The following is a 21,117-nucleotide window of genomic DNA, read 5'->3' as shown; positions in this document are numbered from 1 at the left end:
ACCTCCAGGTGCCTGAAGCACAGACAGGGATTGGGAACAGCCAGCACTGAGTCACTGAGAGCAAACCATGCCGATGGGTTCGGTAATGAAGGGACCGATTCTGTGGATGAGGAGTGTGGTGGATGGAGCCCCTTCCATTTCTGCCCTGCTCTGCGGTGCCTTTGGTTATCTCAGCTCTGGGCAGAGGTTCTCCTAGAGCTGTGGTGGGAGGAGGTTGGGAAGAAACGAATGGACTCAGGGAGGGATTTTGGAAGTTAAAGTTCCGGTGGGAGTGGGTTTTTCCTTGGCTAAAATTCAACGCGATAAAAATCAATCATGGTGGCTTTCTGCCTAAAGTAAATGTATTTTTTTCCAACCTGATTTTCCTTGGGGTTGCTAGGGACACCTGGGGCTGTGACTGGGGGCAATACAGAAGAAAGAACACTGTGTGTATGAACGCATGCAGGGAAAGATTTGCTGGCAAAGCAGCACAACAGCAGCGCGGGACAAGCCGGACTGCGCTTCCTGAATTGAGTGAAAGCATTCCTGGCATGCACAGACACACCTCACGTGCTGGGACACACGCCTCATTATCATGATTAACATTTCCATGATGGATGGCGTCCCGGTGTGGTGTTACTGCCTGGTTAATGGGATGGTAGCACATAGGGAGCAAACAGCTGGTTCCAGGGTCACTCAGTGGTGGGGTGTGTGATGGGCCATGGGGAAGTCCATCCATCGCCCCTCTGGGTAGGTATCACCATACAGGGCAGTTCACAACACACAGCTGCAGCTCAGCCCAATGAAACGGCCGTAGTTGGGGCTGAGGTCCTCCTATACATCCTCACCGTGAGGTCCTCCTCCACTTAACAGATTTCCTTGTGGTATTTGTAATGACTTTTAATATCTCCTCATTGTAATGTTGGGGGTAAAAGAAGAAGGAACCAAGTGTCAGCGGAATTTTGTCAACTTTATTCTTGAATACACAGGGAGAAAGTCAACTTGCAGGAGTCCCCGCTGCTCCTGCCCTCACAGTGTGTGCCTTTTTCCAACCCAGCCCCATCCCTGGTTTGGAACAGCCCTGAGATTATGATGCACTGAAGCTGTGAGAGAAGGAGCACTGGTTATCAGCTGCCTGCACCTCCTGGTGTTCATCCATCACCTGGTTGCTCGTCTTCCTCCCAAGTTGGAGACCCAGGAGCAAAGTGGGTCTGGGGTGATTAAAGTCTATTCTTTGGTGGGGAAAACCCCTGGGAATTTCATAGTGTTGTGGAATGGTTTGGGTTGGAAGGGACCTTAAGGATCAACTGGTCCAACCCCCTGCCATGGGCAGGACACATCCCACCAGGTCGGGCTGCCCAGGGCTCCATCCAGCCTGGCCCTGAGCACCTCCAGCATCCACCTCTTCCCTGGGCAGCTGTGCCCAGAACTGGATTTAGAGCATTGGTGCCATGATAAAGCAGGGGACCACGGTCCCTGAAGTCCCCAAAGCGTGCAGAGCAGCAGCCAGAAAGCAGAGGTGGCAGCACCAGCAGCTTGGGCAAAAAGCAGAGCAGCTCCATGCTGAGCTTGGGGGCAGCAGTGTGGGGCAACGTGCTGGTGTGGGACCCCCCCTCATTTCTTCTGTTGGAAGGGTGGCAAGATATGCACTTGCTTGCACTGGTGCTGGCCAGGATGCTGCGGCAGGGGCACAGCGGTGGGGCAGCAGTGCTGGACAGGAGGACGGCAGTGCTGGACAGGAGGACGGCAGTGTTGGACAGGCGGACGGCAGTAGGGGATGCAGGGACAGCGGTGCTGCAAGGGCAGGGGATGCAGCGTGATGGGCTCCTCCGAGGGACACTGCTCCACTCTCCTGCGGGGCTTACAGCAGCCCTGCTCCTCGCTCTGCAGTGGTGGTCGGTACTGCTGCAGCGGCCGGCGGTGGATTTTCACTGGTGGGCAAACGGGCTGCACAGGGCTCACCTCCACCCGCCGCCGGGGTTTACCACAATCCCAGCTGCGCTGTGCAGGGCAGCAGCCGCGGGGCGGGCAGGGCTCTATGGGTTGGCAGCCCTGTGGCACACTCTGGCAGGACCCCTCGATGTCGTGGCTGAGGCTGCTACGGTCGTGGCATGGAGACAGATCCGGGATGCTCACGGGGCCATCGTGGCAACCACAGGTCGTGTCATCGTGGCACACATCCACGTTATCTTCACCCTTACGGTACTGCATCGTGCAGCAGAGATGGCCAAGCCCTTGGGGATAAACAGGCTGGGGAAAAGAAAACAATGGAGTTTTGCTCTTCGGGGCTGTTTCTATGCAAAAATTAGGAATCTGAAACAGTGGAGGGAATCCAACTCACCCTGTGGCTGCTGGTGGATGGCTGAGCAGTGTCCGAGTCCTGAGGACCACACCGGAGCCAAAAGCTTTTATATCCAGCCGTGCTCTCCTAACAATGAGGCATGCCATGGGAATTAATAGCTGAGCACTGAGTGCCACTTCTGCATGTTGTTTTTTTTTTTCTTTTTTTTTTTTTTTTTCTGGCACTTACTATTGGATTAATCAGCTGCAATTAGCATCTCCCTCGCTGTAATGTCAGCGTAGCTCTTTGCATATGCATTGGCCATTATCTAATTAGTTCTCCCATCGGTCATGCTCAAATAGGCTGTTGCCTAATGTACGTCAGATGGGATACGGAATAAGGATACCTGGAATGCCGTGATGCTGACTGGTGTGCCCAGAAAGTCTCATGGCAGTGGGAAACCCACCAACAGGGATGGGGGTCCCATATCCCGCACCCAACTGAGCTGGAATGGGATGCTGGAGCAGCATGCAAATAGTGATGGGTTTCCATGGGGAGGGTTCAAAGGAGGTAGAGATAAACCCATCCTAGAAAATGAATAACCTTCCTGCCAAAACAAATGGCTTTTTATTATTTTTTATTTTTATTTTCCAAAGGAAAATTTGGAAAAAGAATGAATTCTGCTTTCGTTAATGACTGCTTGATGTTTGCACTCTGTTTCTGGCCACCCCTAAGCCCCGTGGCCATAGGGTGGCTTTTCACCCCAAACCACACTTTGGGTTTTTCTCTCTCTTTGGGAAATCAACACAATCCCTGGTGCTGCTCAACACCAACCAGGATTTTCTGCCTTTTCACCCCATGTGAGCAGGTCCAGCACCAAACCCCCTTTTATGCTCTGCAAATCTGGAATGAGGACATCACGGAGTGGTGCTGACCTCACCAACCAACGATGCCATGCTTTGTCCAGGGCCGTGTCCACCTCCTGATGGTTCCGCATTGACTCACTGCCCGTGGAGCTCCTCCTCTTTGCATTTCTGTCTAAACACCAGCAGAGCATCTCTCCCAGCAGCCCCGGGCTGTCCATGCAAAAGGCACTTCCATTCCACAGCGGAGCTCTGGAAGTGATGCTCAGAGTTTGTCTGAGCAGCGGTGGGGTTTGAATCACAGGGAAAAGCATGTACAGAATGCAGGGGTGTCACCGCAGGGCTTTGCTGGGATGATGCATTCTCCAGCTCCAGGAAAAAATGTAATTGCTTTGCAGGGAGGCACGGGACTTGCTTGTAAGGGTGGAAAAACCCTTGGCGAAGGGCCAGCAGGAGTTTTGATTTGCAGCTCGTTGCTGCAGTCCCACGATGATGCTGTTTCTATAGAATTTGTTGTTTGGTTTTGTTTTATTTATCTCATTACAAAAGATGTTTCGTTCTTCCCATGGAATTTTGCAAAGAACAAAGTGCAAATATTTCACTTCTGGATCTCACTGCCATGTTTTAATAGAACCCCAGGTGGGATCAGACAGCATTCCCAAACCCTTCCAACTACATTCATATCTCCTTATCTTTCAGTGACTCTCCCTGCACCATCTGTCTTTGTTGGGATGCTTGCTTGTCTATTTACTATTACTGGTAAAGTATTGGACTGCTATGAAACTTTGCTGCTCAGCACATGCATTGGGAAGGTTTCCATTAATCAGAGGACCTTTATCTCTGCTATAGGGTTATATGGGCGCTTCTATTGCAGATGGTGCTTCTTGTAAGCATGGAAAGATGGCAGGAACTGCATGGCTTGGCACACTGACCCCAGCAAGTGCTGCTCGTCCCCAGGTGAGCACTGAGCCAAGAAGTTCACTGTGTGCCCCGGGGTGCTGCCATTGGGAGCATGCTGAGCTGCTGGCAAATTCCTTGTAATCAGAAACTAAGCAGCTGATAAAAAAGTCCCAGATCAGAGCTATGGCTTAAAAGAAAATAGAAAAGGAATTGACACAGACCAGAAGTTTGCAGTGTCATAAGGCACAGCTTTTATTCTCTTTCATGACTAATTGGAGATTAAAGCAAGGAAGGAAAGCATCCCATACACCGAGAGGAAAATTAACAGCAGGATTAGTGCTCACAAAGGATAAACCACACTGATCAGCGAGGAGAAACTTCAAAGCACATTCCAGGCATTTGGTGATGAAAGGTAAGCAAAGAGGAGGAGAGATCTGCAGTCTCTAAGCAAAGAAGAAGGAACATCCATGGCCGTGTCCGTATCCATGTCCATATCCAGCAGCGAGGAGCCAGGGGGAAGCAGCAGGAGCGCAGCAGCAGGGGAGCTGAGCGCAGCCTTGCTCTGCACCCAGAGCTTTAGTTGCCACAGCCACAGCAGCCGCTGTTGTTGCTGTTGCTGCTCAGGGTGTAGCAGCAGGTCATGGGCATGCAGCAGGGTGTGGGGCAGCAGTACTGAGAGGGGTAGCAGCACGGTGTCTTGCAGCACCTCGGGCTGCTGTAGCAGCAGACAGTGTAGTTGTTGTTGCCGTTGCCACCGCAGCACCCGCAGCCTCCGTTGGGCATGGTGATGGTTGTGTGGGCAGAGCTGGAAGGGAATAGAAAGAGTCAGGCTGTGACGGGGAGCAGATTTGGAAATGCAGAATTCACTCAGTGCTCTCTCACTCAGTGCCAGAGATTCAAGGAGCTGAAACCTGCTCTTGTGTTTTTTTTTGGTAGTAAGTCTTGCCTATAACTTCTGCCTGTCTTTCTGCTGCAGTGGAGATGCCCACTTCTCCATCCCTAACACTGTTGCAGCAGTCATACAGCACTGTTCAGGCAGTCCAGGGCCTGAAATGCTCCCATCGCTCTGAATGGCTCCACCGATGCTCCCATGGCCTCTCCATCCTGAGGCTCCCAGCATATCCCTTCCTAAAGCCCAGCGTTAGCCGAAGACCCAACCCAGACACCCATCTCTATTCGGATATCCGTAGCATTTCTCTTCTGTGAATAGGAAGGTAGGTTTAGAAGCTCTCACTTACCCTGCTGAACGGTGAGGAGAAGTGGAGAGAAGAGGAGAGGAGCGAATGAAGTGCCCTGGACCCTGAGACCTTTTATAGTCCCTTCGCACACCCTCCTCCTGGAAGTGAGACAGCCATTGACCATTCAGACTTCCCTGTTTACTAACCCAAACCCATACTTTTTAGCTATACGTGTCTTCTGATGTTTACTCTTTGCCTTATTATCTGTGATCACAACCTCTATTTTCCCTCATAACTATTTAGCCTGCAGATAATCAAAGGGCTCCCATGAATACTAATGAATTTGTCCTCACTGCAGCTTTGCATGGGAGCCAAAAAATGCATCCTTGCATCCGTTTGACCAACGCGGACCGTGACGGCCACAGATGCTCAGGGATTTACTCAGCATTGGCTGATGCTGAGTCAGTGTGAGGGCTGAAACCGAAGCCCCCAGGCTGTGTTTTTTTGGGTGTGTGATGGGGTGTTTTACCAGATAGGATTCTGAAACAAATATTTGGTGAATTTCGTGAAGATACGTGTGTTCGTTCCTGGTCACAGGACACGCATTTGTGGAAGGAGCATGCAGATCACGTGCTTGGGACATATCACGGTCACATCAGTTCCTGGGTCCTGGTCACCTACACGTGACTCCACGTGATCATCATTCCCTCCTGATCTCGAGAGCGTCTTCGTGTCGTCTTTTTGGTTTGCCTAAACTTGTGCACATCCTCCAGGCTGGGAGGTCCAGCTTTGCGTTGGGCATTACCAACACAATGAAGAGTGCTTTGGTTCCTGCTTTGCTTTGCCAGGTCTGCTTCCCTGGGAATATTTTCTAAGCCTCTGAACTGAATTCCCTGTGGAATATTTTGCATTTTAATTAAAAAGTCAAGGGACTGCACTTGTGCAAATGGCAACGCGAGGAGGTACAGCTCTGGGGAAGGGTGTGATGCATGATAACCTCAGGAAGTTCAGCAAGGCTGAATGCATGGTCCTCCACTGGGGTCAGGGCAAACCTGGTTGGTGAATGCAGTGCTGTGGGGATGGAGTTGAGGTTCTGGTGGATGAAATGTTGGAAATGAGCTGTCAGTGTGCACACATCCCCAGAAAGGCAGCAGGGGCTGCACCAAAAGCAGTGTCCCCGGTGCAAGAGAGCACCTCTGCTGCAGAGACAGCTGTGGGGTTACTGATCCTGAGGAAGAGAAGGCTCTGGGGAGACCTCACTGCAGCGTTTCAGAGTATAAAGATGGGGAGGGAGAGACGTTTTGCCAGGGCCTGTAGAGACAGCATGGACTGAGAGAAGCTGAGGGCAGGAGAGTTAAGCAGCACAGAAAACCTGTCCCAGGTGGAGTCATGGGGCTCAGCGGGAGGCAGGGACTGCAGCCATGCAGGAAGAGATGTCGCTGAGGTGGAACCAACTTTTGGGAGGAGAGAGGGAGCAGGAAGCTCCAGGTGAAGCCTCGGGCAACTGAGCCAGGCGGAATGAACGCTTGTTTAACGCTGGCCTCCCTTGCCCTTTGCTGTGGGGCTGGATGCTGGCAGAAACACAGAGTACTCAGCAGGAAGTTTTCCTGTGACTGAGATTCGTGGCTCTCGTTTGAAGGTTTTGCCCCATTACCCCGAGAGGAGAGGTTCCTAATGAGTGGATGGCGGAGCTCGCCTGGTGAGTTCCCTGCGTCTGCCCTGCGTCCTATGATGCTGAGCTGCTGCCAGCCCTGAGTGTGTTAGCAGGGACCCTGCTTTGCTTTCTGCACCATGCAAGTGGAACAGATGTGATCGTAGTGCTGCTTCACCCTGCAGTAAATCCTGCCAGCTCCTTCCCAGGCTTTGCTGGAATGACAGCCATTCCTTGAACAAAACGCTGGAGAAGGAACACGTGTAATTGCAAGGTCTCCAGGCAGGGAAGGAGAACATGCATGGCATTTCCTTTCTAGCAGATCTCTTCTGAGGAGGCATACATTGCCTGCCTGTGAGAACTGATTAATTTATAGGCAATTAATGGGGCGGAATCAAAAGGGAACACTTCACTTGCACCTTCAAGCAGGAAAAGTTCTCATTTGCAAATCCTGCAGTGGGAAGAAGTGAGGATCTAAGCGGGCATCTCCCACTCGTGATAGTGATATGTGTGTAATTGGGATACTTATGGACTTCAGTGGGTGGGCTACAGATCCTCGTGCAAAGGGACAGATGTGGGGTGCAATCAGCTAAAGGGTGTTAAACACAGATTGAGGACCACAGAGCAGAGCTCACATACTGTGTTATGGTGTAACCCCAACTGATCCAACCACTCCTTGAAGGTGATGGAGGCAGCTCAGATTTTCTTCCACCTCCTGAGCTCTGTATTGGGAAACCCAGACATTTTGGTGCAGACAGGACCTCCTCATAAACGTTAAACTGTTTGTAGGGATTCTTTATAGGTGCTTACGTAAACCTACAGCTGGCTGAAACACGCAAAGCTTTCCTATATGTGACGTGCCCATGTCAGTGTTCCAAAAGCCATTCGTACCCATCACAAGTTTATGTATAATTTTCTATTTCTTTCTAGTTTCACAGCAAAAGTAGGAAGGCTGCGTGCACAGACACCCAGCTTATACCTGAATAGGCTCATGTACAACCTCAGAGCTGCGTCAGGGACACAGAGATGTTCATTCTGTGCTCAAAGCCCCCCCAGACCACACCATCTATCCAGCAGCAGCCCATTGCTGGAAGAAATTGCAAAGAGAACACAATAGATGCAGTGATGCACTCTGGATGCATCATATAACAAACAGACAACCACAACAAGTTCTGCAGTGGTATGAACTACAGGCTTTAATAGATATATTTATATGTTTTTTTCCAGACAGGTTGAAGCAAAGCAGTGATGAAAAGCATTTAACATCCCATACACCAAGAGGCAAAGTTAACAGCAGGACTAGAGCTTACAAAGGAAAATCACACTGGTCAGTGGGTAGAAACTTCAAAGCACATTACAGGCATTTGGTGATGAAAGGTAAGCAAAGGAGAGATTGGCAGTCTCTAAGCAAAGAGGGTGCTTAGGGCCGTATCCATATCCATATCCAGCAGCAAGAAGCCAGGTGGGAAGCAGCAGAGGCGCAGCAGCAGGGGAGCTGAGAGCTGCCCTTCCCCGTGCCCAGGGCTTTAGTTGCCACAGCCGCAGCATCCACTGTTGTTACTGTTGCTCGTGGTGTAGCAGCAGGTCATGGGCATGCAGCAGGGCATGGCACAGCACTGTGATGGGCAGCAGCACTGTGATGGGCAGCAGCACTGCGAGGGGTAGCAGCACTGCGAGGGGCAACAGCTCTGCGTCTTGCAGCACGGCGTCTTGCAGGACTTGCTGCTGTAGCAGCAGACGGTGCAGTTACTGCCACCACCGCAGCATCCGTTGGGCATGGTGTTGGTAGGAGTGTAGGCGAAGCTGGAAAGGAACAGAAAGAGTCTCATTTTCTCTGCCTGAATTTCAGTTTATGCAGCTTAAGGCATGCTTATCCCCAGGCCCATCCCAAACTGGGTGGCAAAGTCCAGAAGCCCAAGACAGCCTGTCCCTGAGATCTCCATGTTTTGGTGTTGGCCACATGTGCATTTGGCTTAGTGGCCATCAAAAGGAAGCCACCCAGTTGGACCCCCAAACCAATCTCTAGAACTGACCTCAAACAAGACAGTGTAGGAAATCACAGATAACTTCCTAGAGAGCACACAGATACAATACAACACAGATGAGAAAGCAAGCTTCAAGCTCCAACTTACCCTGTTGACCAGTGAGAACAGGTGAGAGGAACTCAAGATGAGTGAATGAAGAGTTGAGTGGTGGGCAACCTTTTATATGGCTCCAAACGGTACCCCTGGAAATGAGGCATTATTCAGCAATTCACCATTTATCATCCAACGTATGCCTCTCACATGTCTTCCGGTACTTAATCTTGACTTCTTTCTGCTTGCTCACCACCTCAATGCTGCCCCATAATTAGTTGTACGTATGAACAACAAGTGCAAATTTTCTAATCAATTTACATTAATGGGAATGGGACGTAGCTATAGAGTGATCCCATCCGCTTCCTCAGGGATGACCTTGAGACACTCAGCAATTTGCTCGGGGTGCTGAAGCAGGTGGGAGAACCATGCCTGGAACAAGGAAATGTCATTCATTGCTCACGTGCCCCCTTGGCTGCAATTCCGGGGGACCAGTGGACACAGTTGGTAACTGTGAATTGCTCTTTTCCTGCCTCTGAGAGGTGGTTGTGCATCCAAAGTTGGTGGAAGTCTTTCTCTTTTCTCAGTGTGCATAGGACTGTCACAGTGGTGCTTTGTCCTCACATCCACACTTTTTATTTCTTAGATACATGGAGCTTTCCTCTGTGTTGTTCCCATATTTTCCATTTTCTGAGGTCGTTTCTAGGGTATGTGAGGCAGAGGTAGCTTGGCTCTCATGGCATTCATGCTGATTAATTTATTTCATCGGTTTAAGTTGAATGTTTCAGACTAAGGATTTGATTCTGTGTCCTTTGCAGTGTTCAAGAAAACTAGTCCTGATCACATTTCTCCATGCTGTACCTTTCTCTGTACCTTCAATGCTCCCAACCACATGTTTTTGTGATTCTGTGGAAACATTGTGTGATTCTGTTGGAAACAATGAAGATGCCATGAAACAGGTTTGGGGATGAGGAAAAGTAGCGTGGCCAATGGACATCTCCATGTGACAAGAAGCTGCTGATAGGGTTTTCAGTTGAGAAGAGGGGACAAACGATATAGGATCAGAGTTCCAAGATGCTGAAGTAGCACCTATTTGTGGCAATTAAAACCTGCTGTCACATTCAGCAGACTCAGAGCGCGTGGTTGGAGTGATGGCAGGTGACCCATGATGGCTGGGACACGTAATTTCTTCCTAAGATGTGAATAGAATCTCCAATGACGTTGGTGTCTCTCCTGGAATTGTCCCCAGGCGAGCATTGGCCATGCACTAATAGGCAGATACCTGCTGCAGGAGGTAACGTCCTCTTTGGGCAAGCCCTCCAACCTGCCATCCACCAAATAAATTATTTATTGCTCTTTTATCCGGCTTGATTGTTGGTTGTGTTGAGAGACATGGTTTAATGAGAACTATTGGTGATAGGCAGACGGTTGGACTAGGTGATCTTGTAGGTCTTTTCCAACCTTGGTGATCCTATGATTCTATGACTCTATGAGTCTGTGATTCTATATTGGCCAGGATGATTCCTGGGTAGGAATGGACATGAACATTCAAGGCTGCTGTTAATCAGGGTTTTAAACATGTGTTGAGGAGATACTGGGACATAATGGGTCAGAAATATCAAAGGTCTTGGATCTTGCACACGTTACAAGGGAAGCCATGTCTTTGTAAAATTCCACGGTGGTTACATGAGTTTGGGAGTGGCAGTGCCTTTGTGAAATGGGAAGAATCTACAATGGCAGCCTTTCCAGCAATGTGCTGAAATTGACGTTCACAAGATTTCATGACATAACACACTTCTGATAGGGTGCACTATGGCATGGTATGGGAAATCCTTCCACAAGTTCATTGAATATAATTTATCTGCGATTTAAAAGCTCCCAAAGACCTGAATAATCTTTTCGAGACAGCCTAAAGTGGTAGAGAAGATTATTCTGATGCAGAATTTGTGTATACTATGAGGGCCTGGTTGAGAGGAGCAATCAAGACAGTGCTCAAGGCACTTTCCTGAGACATGCAATTCAGAGCCATGTCCTGAATGTTAATGGTTAAGGAAGTCTCAGCCAGGTGGAGAGGGTATTGTTGACTCATGTGTGTGCTATTTGAGGAATGGAGCTTTTAAGTTCTATCCTGCCTCCTGGGTTTCATTCCGGTGCTTATAATCCAGGAACGCCACACAAGAAAATCTTTGCTAATATAAAAAGGATCCACCGATTAAAGGTATTCTGTAAATTTTATTTTCAGAGGTGTTAGAGGAAGGAGATGGTGACTGCTATTCAGTGAGTAGTGAATTCCTCTCAGTACCTATTGAAACCATAGAATTATAGAATGGTTTGGCTTGGAAAGAACATTTGAGATCATCTAGTTCCAACCCCCTGCTATAGGCAGGGACGCCTCCCCGTAGACCAGGTTGCTCAAAGCTCCATCCAACCTGACCTTCAATGCTTCCAGGGAGGGGACATGTCTACTCAACCATCAGCAATGGGTTTCTACACATTGTTAGAGGTAGGGTGTTTTCAGAACTTGGAATTATGCATACTTCATTCAGTCCTGTCGGTTTTATTGCCCTTAACCACTACGATTGATGGCCAAAATTGAGATGAGTACCTAAGGCAGAGGATCAGCAAGATGGCATCACACTGCTCTGCCGTCTTTAGACATGACCTAATTCACGCCAACGAGAAGCTAGGCTGAGCAGTTCTGTTTCCCAAATGTTCTGCCTTGCAATGGAAGCACATGTTGGCCCTCAGGAGGCTGATGATGACTTGGAACATGGCACCAGGACAAGGACACGTTCAAGGCAATACGAGGTAAGAACAACCAAGCAACAAGATATTTTGTGTTTTGCTTAATGCCAAGTTTTATTGTCTACAAGTCAAGAGAGAAAATACAGAATGACTGCACTAATAGCAAATGTTTCCCATGTCCCATACACCAAGAAGAGAATGAATATGTAAGATCTCCATGCCTCGTACAATGGGTGACATATCCAAGTGCATTGCAGATCTTTGATAATTAAAAGACAGTGTGAAAGAAGGAAGATGACAGCTTCAATTTGGAAACCAGAAGAAAATCAGTAGGCATGCACTCCATCATCGTGTGAAACAGAAGGAAGGTCAGGTCTCCATCCCCTTGTGCCTGTTTCTCCTATGCAGGGCAGGTTCAGCAGCACTTCTTGACGGTGGTGCAGCACTGCCTGATGGGTACGCAGCACTTCCTCAGCGGGGAGCAGTACTGCACGGGGCTGCAACACACCACAACGGGCTTCTTCTTCACCACGTAGGAGCAGCAGGACAGACGGCCAGAGCAGCAGCAGGGGCGGCAGCAGGTCTGCAGGCACTGCTGGCTACAGCAGCTGCAGCAGGGCTTCTGGCACGGGTCACAGCAAGTCTGGCACGGGTCACAGCATGGCTTCTGGCATGGGTCACAGCAAGTCTGGCATGGATCACAGCAAGGCTTCTGGCACGGGTCACAGCAGACGGTCTTCTGGCATGGGTCACAGCAGACGGTCTTCTGGCACGGGTCACAGCAAGTCTGGCACGGGTCACAGCAAGTCTGGCACGGGTCACAGCAAGGCTTCTGGCACGGGTCACAGCAGACAGTCTTCTGGCACGGGTCACAGCAAGTCTGGCACGGGTCACAGCAAGGCTTCTGGCATGGGTCACAGCAGACAGTCTTCTGACACGGGTCACAGCAAGTCTGGCATGGGTCACAGCATGGCTTTTGGCACGGGTCACAGCAAGTCTGGCAGGGGTCACAGCATGGCTTCTGGCATGGATCACAGCAAGTCTGGCACGGGTCACAGCAAGGCTTCTGGCACGGGTCACAGCAAGTCTGGCACGGGTCACAGCAAGGCTTCTGGCATGGGTCACAGCAAGTCTGGCATGGGTCACAGCAAGGCTTCTGGCATGGGTCACAGCAGACGGTCTTCTGGCACGGGTCACAGCAAGTCTGGCACGGGTCACAGCAGACGGTCTTCTGGCACGGGTCACAGCAAGTCTGGCACGGGTCACAGCAAGGCTTCTGGCATGGGTCACAGCAAGTCTGGCATGGGTCACAGCAAGGCTTCTGGCACGGGTCACAGCAGACAGACTGCTGGCATGGATCACAGCAGGGCTTCTGGCATGGGTCACAGCAAGTCTGGCACGGGTCACAGCATGGCTTTTGGCACGGGTCACAGCAAGTCTGGCATGGGTCACAGCAAGGCTTCTGGCACGGGTCACAGCAAGTCTGGCATGGGTCACAGCAAGGCTTCTGGCACGGGTCACAGCAGACAGTCTTCTCACAGCAGACAGTCTTCTGACACGGGTCACAGCAGACTGTCTTCTGACAGGGGCTGCAGCACACTGTCTTGCTCTTCACAACAGAGCAGCATCCACTGGAGCAACACACGTTGGGGCACATGGTGTTTGTTGGTAATGTAGTCCAAGCTGGAGGGAGCGAGGATCTGAAAGGCAATGCACATTAAGATACAATCCATCTTTTCAAGTTCAGAGATGTGTTTTATTTTGGCATGCTGATGCTGCAGTCTAGCCCCACGGGTGACAGCCATATCACACATCACTTCCCATTTATTTGTACTGAGCTGCACAAAACTGAGACTAACATTGAGCCACCCGGTGCTATCCCACTGATATTTCTGCATCTTTTGAGCTATCCTGGGAGCTACCTTCCCTGTACTGACCGATGAACATCACTTGCTGAATTCCCATCCCAAAAAAGCTTCTTTTCCACTCCCAAGGCTTCAGCTCTGCACACCGACAGTCTTTTGCAGCAAGCAGTATACCAACAGGATGGGAAAGCCGCTACTCTAGAGTTGTAGATCAAAGAGCATTTCCATTCATTGCTTGACCAAAGCCAAATGAGAACTGTTGTTAGCAGACAACACTAGGTAACACTTACCTTGCTAACTGAGGGGTTCAGTTGAGTGAGGAGCAAAGGGATGGGGAGACCTTTTATTTAGCTGAAAATGGCCCTGACGGAAATGAGGTACCCCACAGCAATTTGTGATTTACCCACTAAGCCTATACTTATTTGTTGAATGTGCCCGCATCTGTTTGGTCTTCGCCTCATTATTTTTGACCAACCCCTCAATTTTGTGTTATTATCAATTTATTCTGTGAATTTTTTACAATTTTTTAATGTCAAGTTAATGTGTGGTGCTCGTGAATGACTTAACAAGCACGTTTCTGCTCATTTTGCATCTGGTAGTGCTGTGGCACCAAGATGCTGGGTGGGTAGTGAGTGGCAAATTAACATACAAATCATAACTCGGATTGAGGAGCATTGGATTCCAGAGGTGTGCAGGGGCCTTTTGGGTGTCAGTCACTCCTTCATATGAATTTTATTTCTTTACATGGAGTTCCACCAAATGCAGTTCCATGACCCCATGTTTTGTTAATGAAGGCAGAAATAGTAAAGCCCGATGGCGCTTTTTGGGGCCTCTGGTCATCAGAAGAGCAAATGTGGAGCAGAAAGCTCCTGACTTCTCATCCTTCAATGAAGATATGGGAAAATACATGCCCTTGGTCTCACCAGTAGCAGAAATTTTAGATGAACCAGGCAAATTCATCCTGGGAATGTGGAATAGAGGTCGGGTCAAACCAGAGTCCATATTTTTCCAATTCTTTTTTTACATCTTTACATGAAAGCAAGACAGCAAAGTTTTCTGGAAATCTTACATACTTAGCATATGCTTAACATGACTTGATCTGCAAAATACCGATCCAGTTTTCAAATTCCCATATGCCCTCAAGTAGTGGAAGATCCACCTACGGAAGGTATTTTTAGTACAGCTTTACGCTCAGTTCTCCGTCACCCATTGGCAGCCATTAGCGCCAATGTTAATGATCGTATTGCAATTATTCATTAATGGTGTTAATATTTATTTTGCACGATGGCCTGAAGGCCTCACATAATGCGTGGAGCATCTTGACATTTACAAACTGATGTCTGCCTAACAATTTGTCTCCGGTCAGGGGGAGGCACGAGGCCAGGGCCGTGACTGTATGTTAAATGCTTTGCGTCTGAGGTCACCCTGGGGCAAACTCGGCTCATGCCATGAGGGTCTGTGTGCCTGGGAGCACCTGAGGACCCCAGACCACCTTCTCCTGCATCTTCACTGGAGATTTCTGCCGAGGTAAATGGGAGAAGATCCAGGACTTCTGCGTTCCTAGGCTTCCTGGAACACAGCGAAACCCAGAATCGTAGATGCTGAGGACAGAAGAAGTCATGACTGACATTCAGTTCGACTTCTGGTGGTATGAAGCATGTGTTCCCACTCCATTTCTGTTGGGGAGCTGATGGCAGGCTTGGCTCATGGCCTTCCATCATAAAAGGGCCCACCAAGTCCCCTTTCTCCAGGCAAGCTCTTCCCAAGTTCAGCTTCCCATCTGTTAAAACATGGGCTTCACCTCCCGTGGAATTTCTTTAGCTTCATGCTAATGACCCAGCTGCACGATGTCACTGCATATCATTAGAGCCTAATTAGCAATACAGATGGGCACCAGCTGATTAGAAAGGAGGTGAGGGCAACACAGGGGATTGCCAGGAGGAGACTGGTGAGCTGCAGGGAAGCAGGAGGGTGCCCTGACATTGTAAATGGGGAGACCCTGAGCAGTGCGATAGGAGAGATGTTGGTGAAGGAGAGGCAGATTTCTGTGGGGCTTCGCATGGATGTGGTGCACTGCTTCACCTTTTGTGCAGGTAGGTTGGAGAAGCAGTGCTGCTGTTGGAGCTGGCTGAGCACAGCAGCTGCGTCTGAAGCCATCTGTGAGGAATGGTCGAAGAGGCTGAGGACCAGAAACCAATTCCCCAATCCCCCACTGTAAAATGAAAGATTTAAAAAAAAGAAATCCCCATTACCTTTTAGGCTTAGTGGACAAACCATGAGACCTATGTAAGATGCTCAGAGTAAGGCAGTGTTGTTTATTTTGTTTGTGAATTATGAATGCGGTGAAGCAATTGTTGCCATGTAACAACTAAAGCAAATTCCCCCTCATTAAACCTTCAGGGCTTTGCTAATAGTTTATCCTGGTTGTGGAAATCTGCTACTATGTTGTTAGATGCAGTGGAGCAGAAATGTTCCTCTAAGCTATCTAAAGCGTTAGGTATGGAGAACTTCTTCCCTTTGCAAATTTTTATGGTCTTAGATTTTTATTAATTTTATTTATATATTCCAGTGAAGTAAAACATCCACCCAGTGTATGATCTTTGCTGTTGCAGGTGATGAAGCTGACAAAACTTGCATTCTTGTTTCCTGTTATGTCTGCAACTTCTCATCCTGAAGTTAACAGAACTTCAGGCTTAAGCATAGAGGAAAACATAACCCAGTCAGAGCTGTGAGTCCTTCGTGGGAATAAAGGAGGAAGAAGCAAAAAGTGCCATGATTAATCATGGAATAGAAAGTTGAATGCTCGGGGCATGAAAATGAATGCATGTGCTTGAAGACAAAACCACTCATGAGCAATAAAAGCCAACACCTAATTGAAGCCATCCCAATTATTGACCCAGTACCCATTTGGAGCCATCCCAGTTATTGACCCAACACCTAATTGGGGCCATCCCAATTAATGACCCAACACCTGACTGCAGAGAAGTGAGGAATGCAGAAGGGAAGGAGTTTTTAATGCGTTTCCCACCAGTTGCCTAAAAGTGAGCCATCTCTTAGTAATGGCGACAAGAAGGATTCAGCTCTGTAATTAATTGCCCTCTGTCTTCAATTGGTGACTTTTCCTCTTTAATAGGTTGTTCCTCCATAATGACAAATTTCTCTCACTTATAGAGAACTATTTCCAATTACTTCTACTCCAACAGGTTATTTACTGGGGACTTCCAGTGCGCAGCTCACCCAGCCTTGCTTGCTCCAGGATGGATGAATCATGCCTGGGAAACCTTTGCTCATTTTACACTGTAGAAAACATTTAATTGAGGGTGTTCCAAGGCACTGTTAATGTCCTTGCAGGATTTGCTTTGTTTTGTTTCCAAATATAGCAGCACCTTTTAAAGATCCCCTGTGGAGCGCAAACATGACTGTGTAGGGAAAGCCCCAGGCTGTAACTCTTACACCCTCACTGCATCTGCTTACTGCAAACACTCAGTTTTCACCCAGAATTAACCCAGCACAGTGCTTGCAGCCCCTCTGTGCAGTACTGTGGGCATTTCCCCAACTTCCACCCCTCCTTGGTGCTTCTTGTGCTACGGCTGAGTCCACCAGTGATTAAATCATGGCTCAAAACCCACAAATTGAATAGGACAGAGTGACTAAACACATCCAGAATGCTTGAAATGCAGCTTTTATTTTCTGGCTGAAAATGGGAGCAGCAAAGCAAGAAGGAAACTATTGGCAGCAAACACCGTGCGTAGCACCGGTGGAAAGAGCTCAAACAGACAATGAACCAGAGGTGGTGCACCCTGATATTGCATGGTCCTCCAACTGCTTTGAAAGCATTTGCTCATGGAGAAGCACTACGGCTTATAAGCAATGAACACTGAGGATGAGGTCAGTCCATCAAGAAGGAAGGTGTCCATGGTTTGCAGAGCTGGGTGCGTGGCTGGATCCTGCAGCTAGAACTTGGGGCACGGTGGTGGCAGCTTGCAGATGTTCTTGGTGTACTGGGGGCAGTAGGGGATGGGTGGGCAGTAGGTCTTCACCGGGGGGCAGCAGGGCTGCACTGGGGGGCAATAGCGCTGCACTGGGGGGCAGAAGGTCTGCACCGGGGGGCAGCATGGTGTCATGTAGGTGTATTTGGGCACGGAGACCCTCTGGATGGTGTAATGGCAGGAGGGCCCCGAGTCATGGCAGGAGGAACGGGAGCCGTGGCAGGAGGTCTCGTGGCTGTGGCAGGAGGACCCGCGGGAGCACATCTTTATGGAGTGTTGGCAAAGCTGCTGGGATCAAGAGGTCATGGTGATGAGAAGAGACCCAGATATGCTTCTTACCCACCCTCACCCACTCCTTTCTTTCTTTTCAAAATTATTCTTGATCTCCCTATTGAATTCTTTCTTTCCATTTCTTCCCAGTCTATCCCACGTGCCCCCTTGGCTCTGCCTCACCCTCTTCCTCTCAACTTGCTTTGCCCGTTCCTGCACAAAGCCCAGACCTTCAATCCAACACAAGGAGCCCCACCATCCTCTTCCCAAGCCCATTTTCCACCCCAGTGCCTTCATACAGCCACACGGAGCCAGAATGAAGAGGAGAAGCATCCTTACCTCTGCAGCAACAGGAGAAGAGTCAGGAAGGGATGGCAAGTGAGGAGGACTGGGCTGAGCAGGCTTTTATGCAGCTCCGAAAGGTGATCTTGATCATGAGGCACTGCTGTGCAATGGTGATGGGATTATTCACGCACTTGATATGACACGTGTTGGTGCTGCCCTAGTCTTAGCCCTTCCTCTTTGACGCGTGATATTCTCTCCCATATTTCCTTCCCAGCGAATTCTCCACGAGGATCTGGGAAGTGGTACTTTTCCTGTTTCCTACAGACTGACGGTAATCTGGTAGATGTTAATTAGCGTGCCATTGGGCACCTGGGATTGCATCAGGGGCAGAAATGTCATTACAGCTCAGAAATGCTGACTCCTGTAGCAGGCAAACTGCCGTGTTCAAGTGACAGCTCAGGATCTTAATTTACCTGTTGTTTAATGTCAAGAGGAAATGACATTATCAAATGCAAGTCATGGAATCATGGAATCATTTAGGCTGGAAAAGACCTCCAAGACCTTCAGTGTCAGCTGCCAATCTATCCTAGTGATTCCTTCACTGAACAAAACAGAGCCTGAGTCTGCCAAGGTGATGAAATTGGTGCTTTTCCACTGTCTGTACCCATCCTTCTCCTATCCTTCTTCCTGCTGTCCTTCAGCAGCATCATATCGACATCCCCTCAACTCTTTCCACCTCCTCCACAGATTTCCCAGTGGGGCTTCTTCAGGTTCCACTGCTCACAGATGTTTCTGAATCTTTCATAATCAGGGCCTGCCATTGAAAATACAATCTAAAGAGTTTGCATCCATTGCGTGCAGCTGTTCCAGAGGAGTACACCAGGAAAGCCCAACCTAGAGTGAGGAAATGCCAATTTTTGAGTGACATGGGTGTTGACACACACCTGGCAGCAGGATTTGGTTGATGATTTCTCAATAAGAGGGTATCATGGCGCTGGGATTGGTGCTATGCTAGTGTACCTGAATCTGACATGAAATTGACCTTCTTGGGGCTTGGCCATTTCTACATTCCAAAGGATGTGTTAGCAACAAACAGTGCTGGTGTGGGGAAGAGAAGTGCATGACTTCTGTTTTCTTAGCTGTATGGAGATACTGAGATATTTGGAAGCACTGACACGGTCAAGTTGAACAGCTGATCTTGGGATACATTATTTGCATGTATTGACTAAGAAGAAGGGCAACTGTGAATTATTTATTACCCTTTTATGGAATGAACTCTGCACGTTCTAGAAGCTACCATTCAATTTGCAGTCAATGGTCTTTTTTTTTTGTTGTTGTTTCCAAGACAGTGGGATGAAGAACCTCTGCAGAATAGCTTATGGGTTGGTGGCAGGAGGGGATGCTTTGTGGTGCTCAGCCCTTGAGATCCACATGGAACTTTGGTAGATGAAGACTTATTTTCTCTACTAATATGACTATTTTCTCCCCAGCTGTACTGAGAAATTGCTGTTGGACACTGACAGTGGTGGCATTTGTGGAGGAGGACTTTGAAGGGAGGAATCCAAGAGCCTGAAAAGTGAGTAAGGAAATGAAAGGAGAATACGAGTCTCATTAATTGTAAGCTTTATTGTTTCCCACAGCCAGATGAGTCTGAAACAGAAACACAAATCATGAAAAGATTCCCAATGGTAATTATGTACTGAATACACGGAGAGAACATTTCCCAAGTCATTGGAAAGAGCGAATCCTTGAAAGATGACTGGGTGAGCACATCATGCACAGCAGTGATGAGGCAGAGAGCAGAGACCCTGGGATGTCCATAGCGATGCGTCAACCCATGGCCATGGTGTCCAAGGAGGAGGAGCCAGTAGTGGTGGAGCGTGGCTGGATCCTGCAGCTAGTATTTGGGGCACTGTGGTGGCAGCTTGCAGATATTCTTGGTGTACTGGGGGCAGTAGGGGATGGGTGGGCAGTAGGTCTTCACTGGGGGGCAGCAGGGCTGCACTGGGGGGCAATAGCGCTGCACTGGGGGGCAGAAGGTCTGCACCGGGGGGCAACACGGTGTCATGTAGGTGTATTTGGGCACGGGGACCCTCTGGATGGTATAATGGCAGGAGGGCTCTGAGTCGTGGCAGGAGGAACGGGAGCCATGGCAGGAGGTCTCGTGGCTGTGGCAGGAGGACCCGCGGGAGCACATCTTTATGGAGTGTTAGCAAAGCTGTAGGAAGAAGAAGAGAGAGATGTCATACTGGTTCAACAGCTCCCCTCTGAATTGCTGCATCCTTCCTCGTGGTTTTTCTTGGTTATTCTGGGGAAATTCATTCTCCTTTACTTTGTTACATGTGGGACATCCTAACTCCGAAGTGGATAATGCTGTGTCCTTTTGGGATTACTCGACAGTGGTCCCACTCAAGTGGACATTTCCCTAGCAAGATATTGCTGATGGCATTTGAAGATTGAAATTTACAACTGGTACTCAGCACTGATATAGTTGTTAGTTCTCTCCCTCCTTTTCCAAGGATTTTGGGAATTAATTCCATGCTAGACCCCAGAGGCACCCAGTCACAGACTAAAAACAAGAAAGGCAAGGTCTGAACGCAGAACCAATCAGCCCAAATCCAGTGTGATTTCTGATGCCAAGTATTAGATAATTCAATATAATCCAACTTACCCTTTGTAGGAGCAGAGAAGAACACTGAGAAGTGAAGCTGAATGAAGGAGCAGCAAGGGATACGAACTTTTATATGCTCCCAATGGGCTTGTCCAAGAGATTATGCATCCTTTGGCAATGCTGACAATCAACCACGTTCATATTTATCTTCTGTGTCTGTTTTTTTTTTTTTTTTAGCATTTCCGATTTGACATGGTTGGGAAAACCAATTATTATTTTTCCCTTAACATGTTAATAGGCAGTGGATTTCCTAATCTGCTTTATAAGAGGATTTTGTAGGTAGTTAGATATTTATACATTATGAACGAACCTAACCCTGGAGTTAAAGAGTGATTTGTCATTGGGCAACCAGCGTTGCATCAACG

The 21,117-nt window shown here is 48.7% G+C and overlaps 5 protein-coding genes and 1 long non-coding RNA gene across 7 annotated transcripts; 1 reads left to right on the top strand and 5 right to left on the bottom strand.

Moving 5' to 3' along the window:
* Positions 1-1,357: 1,357 nt before the first annotated feature.
* On the bottom strand, positions 1,358-2,360 carry LOC107055131 (proline-rich protein 4-like). The gene is made up of 2 exons (NM_001397237.1): positions 2,321-2,360; positions 1,358-2,229 (listed from the first exon to the last, which is right to left on the bottom strand). Exon 2 carries the CDS (start codon positions 2,188-2,190, stop codon positions 1,594-1,596), a length of 597 nt encoding a protein of 198 aa, NP_001384166.1. The 5' UTR covers positions 2,191-2,229; positions 2,321-2,360; the 3' UTR covers positions 1,358-1,593.
* Positions 2,361-4,250: 1,890 nt separating this feature from the next.
* On the bottom strand, positions 4,251-5,308 carry JAC1 (Jun-activated cell transformation). The gene is made up of 2 exons (NM_001039969.2): positions 5,262-5,308; positions 4,251-4,828 (listed from the first exon to the last, which is right to left on the bottom strand). The coding sequence occupies exon 2, from the start codon at positions 4,804-4,806 to the stop codon at positions 4,600-4,602; it is 207 nt and encodes a 68-aa protein (NP_001035058.1). The 5' UTR covers positions 4,807-4,828; positions 5,262-5,308; the 3' UTR covers positions 4,251-4,599.
* A 3,015-nt stretch (positions 5,309-8,323) lies between these two features.
* On the bottom strand, positions 8,324-9,021 carry EDMPN2 (keratin-associated protein 5-1-like). Its single transcript, NM_001351434.2, has 2 exons — positions 8,985-9,021; positions 8,324-8,655 (listed from the first exon to the last, which is right to left on the bottom strand). Exon 2 carries the CDS (start codon positions 8,628-8,630, stop codon positions 8,379-8,381), a length of 252 nt encoding a protein of 83 aa, NP_001338363.1. The 5' UTR covers positions 8,631-8,655; positions 8,985-9,021; the 3' UTR covers positions 8,324-8,378.
* Positions 9,022-12,664: 3,643 nt separating this feature from the next.
* LOC121107579 lies at positions 12,665-13,393 on the top strand. Its single transcript, XR_005841823.1, has 2 exons — positions 12,665-12,757; positions 12,848-13,393. It is a non-coding gene; the product is annotated as an uncharacterized LOC121107579 (long non-coding RNA).
* A 3,810-nt stretch (positions 13,394-17,203) lies between these two features.
* FAM83DL (family with sequence similarity 83, member D like) lies at positions 17,204-18,223 on the bottom strand. 2 transcript variants are annotated; one of them, XM_025143390.3, is made up of 2 exons: positions 18,136-18,223; positions 17,204-17,811 (listed from the first exon to the last, which is right to left on the bottom strand). In XM_025143390.3, the coding sequence occupies exon 2, from the start codon at positions 17,788-17,790 to the stop codon at positions 17,491-17,493; it is 300 nt and encodes a 99-aa protein (XP_024999158.1). In that variant the 5' UTR covers positions 17,791-17,811; positions 18,136-18,223; the 3' UTR covers positions 17,204-17,490. The 2 variants fall into 2 exon arrangements, with proteins under 2 accessions (XP_024999158.1, NP_001338364.1); NM_001351435.2 differs by having other exon boundaries at positions 17,462-17,814; positions 18,136-18,167.
* Positions 18,224-19,896: 1,673 nt separating this feature from the next.
* Positions 19,897-20,789, bottom strand: EDCH3 (epidermal differentiation protein containing cysteine histidine motifs 3). Its single transcript, NM_001351436.2, has 2 exons — positions 20,753-20,789; positions 19,897-20,299 (listed from the first exon to the last, which is right to left on the bottom strand). The coding sequence occupies exon 2, from the start codon at positions 20,276-20,278 to the stop codon at positions 19,979-19,981; it is 300 nt and encodes a 99-aa protein (NP_001338365.1). The 5' UTR covers positions 20,279-20,299; positions 20,753-20,789; the 3' UTR covers positions 19,897-19,978.
* Positions 20,790-21,117: the final 328 nt, after the last annotated feature.

Source organism: Gallus gallus, chromosome 25 (genome assembly GCF_016699485.2).
Source record: "Gallus gallus isolate bGalGal1 chromosome 25, bGalGal1.mat.broiler.GRCg7b, whole genome shotgun sequence".
Lineage (NCBI taxonomy): Eukaryota > Metazoa > Chordata > Aves > Galliformes > Phasianidae > Gallus > Gallus gallus.
The sequence above is the reverse complement of the archived record's forward strand: the minus strand, read 5'-3'. Positions and strand labels throughout refer to the sequence as shown.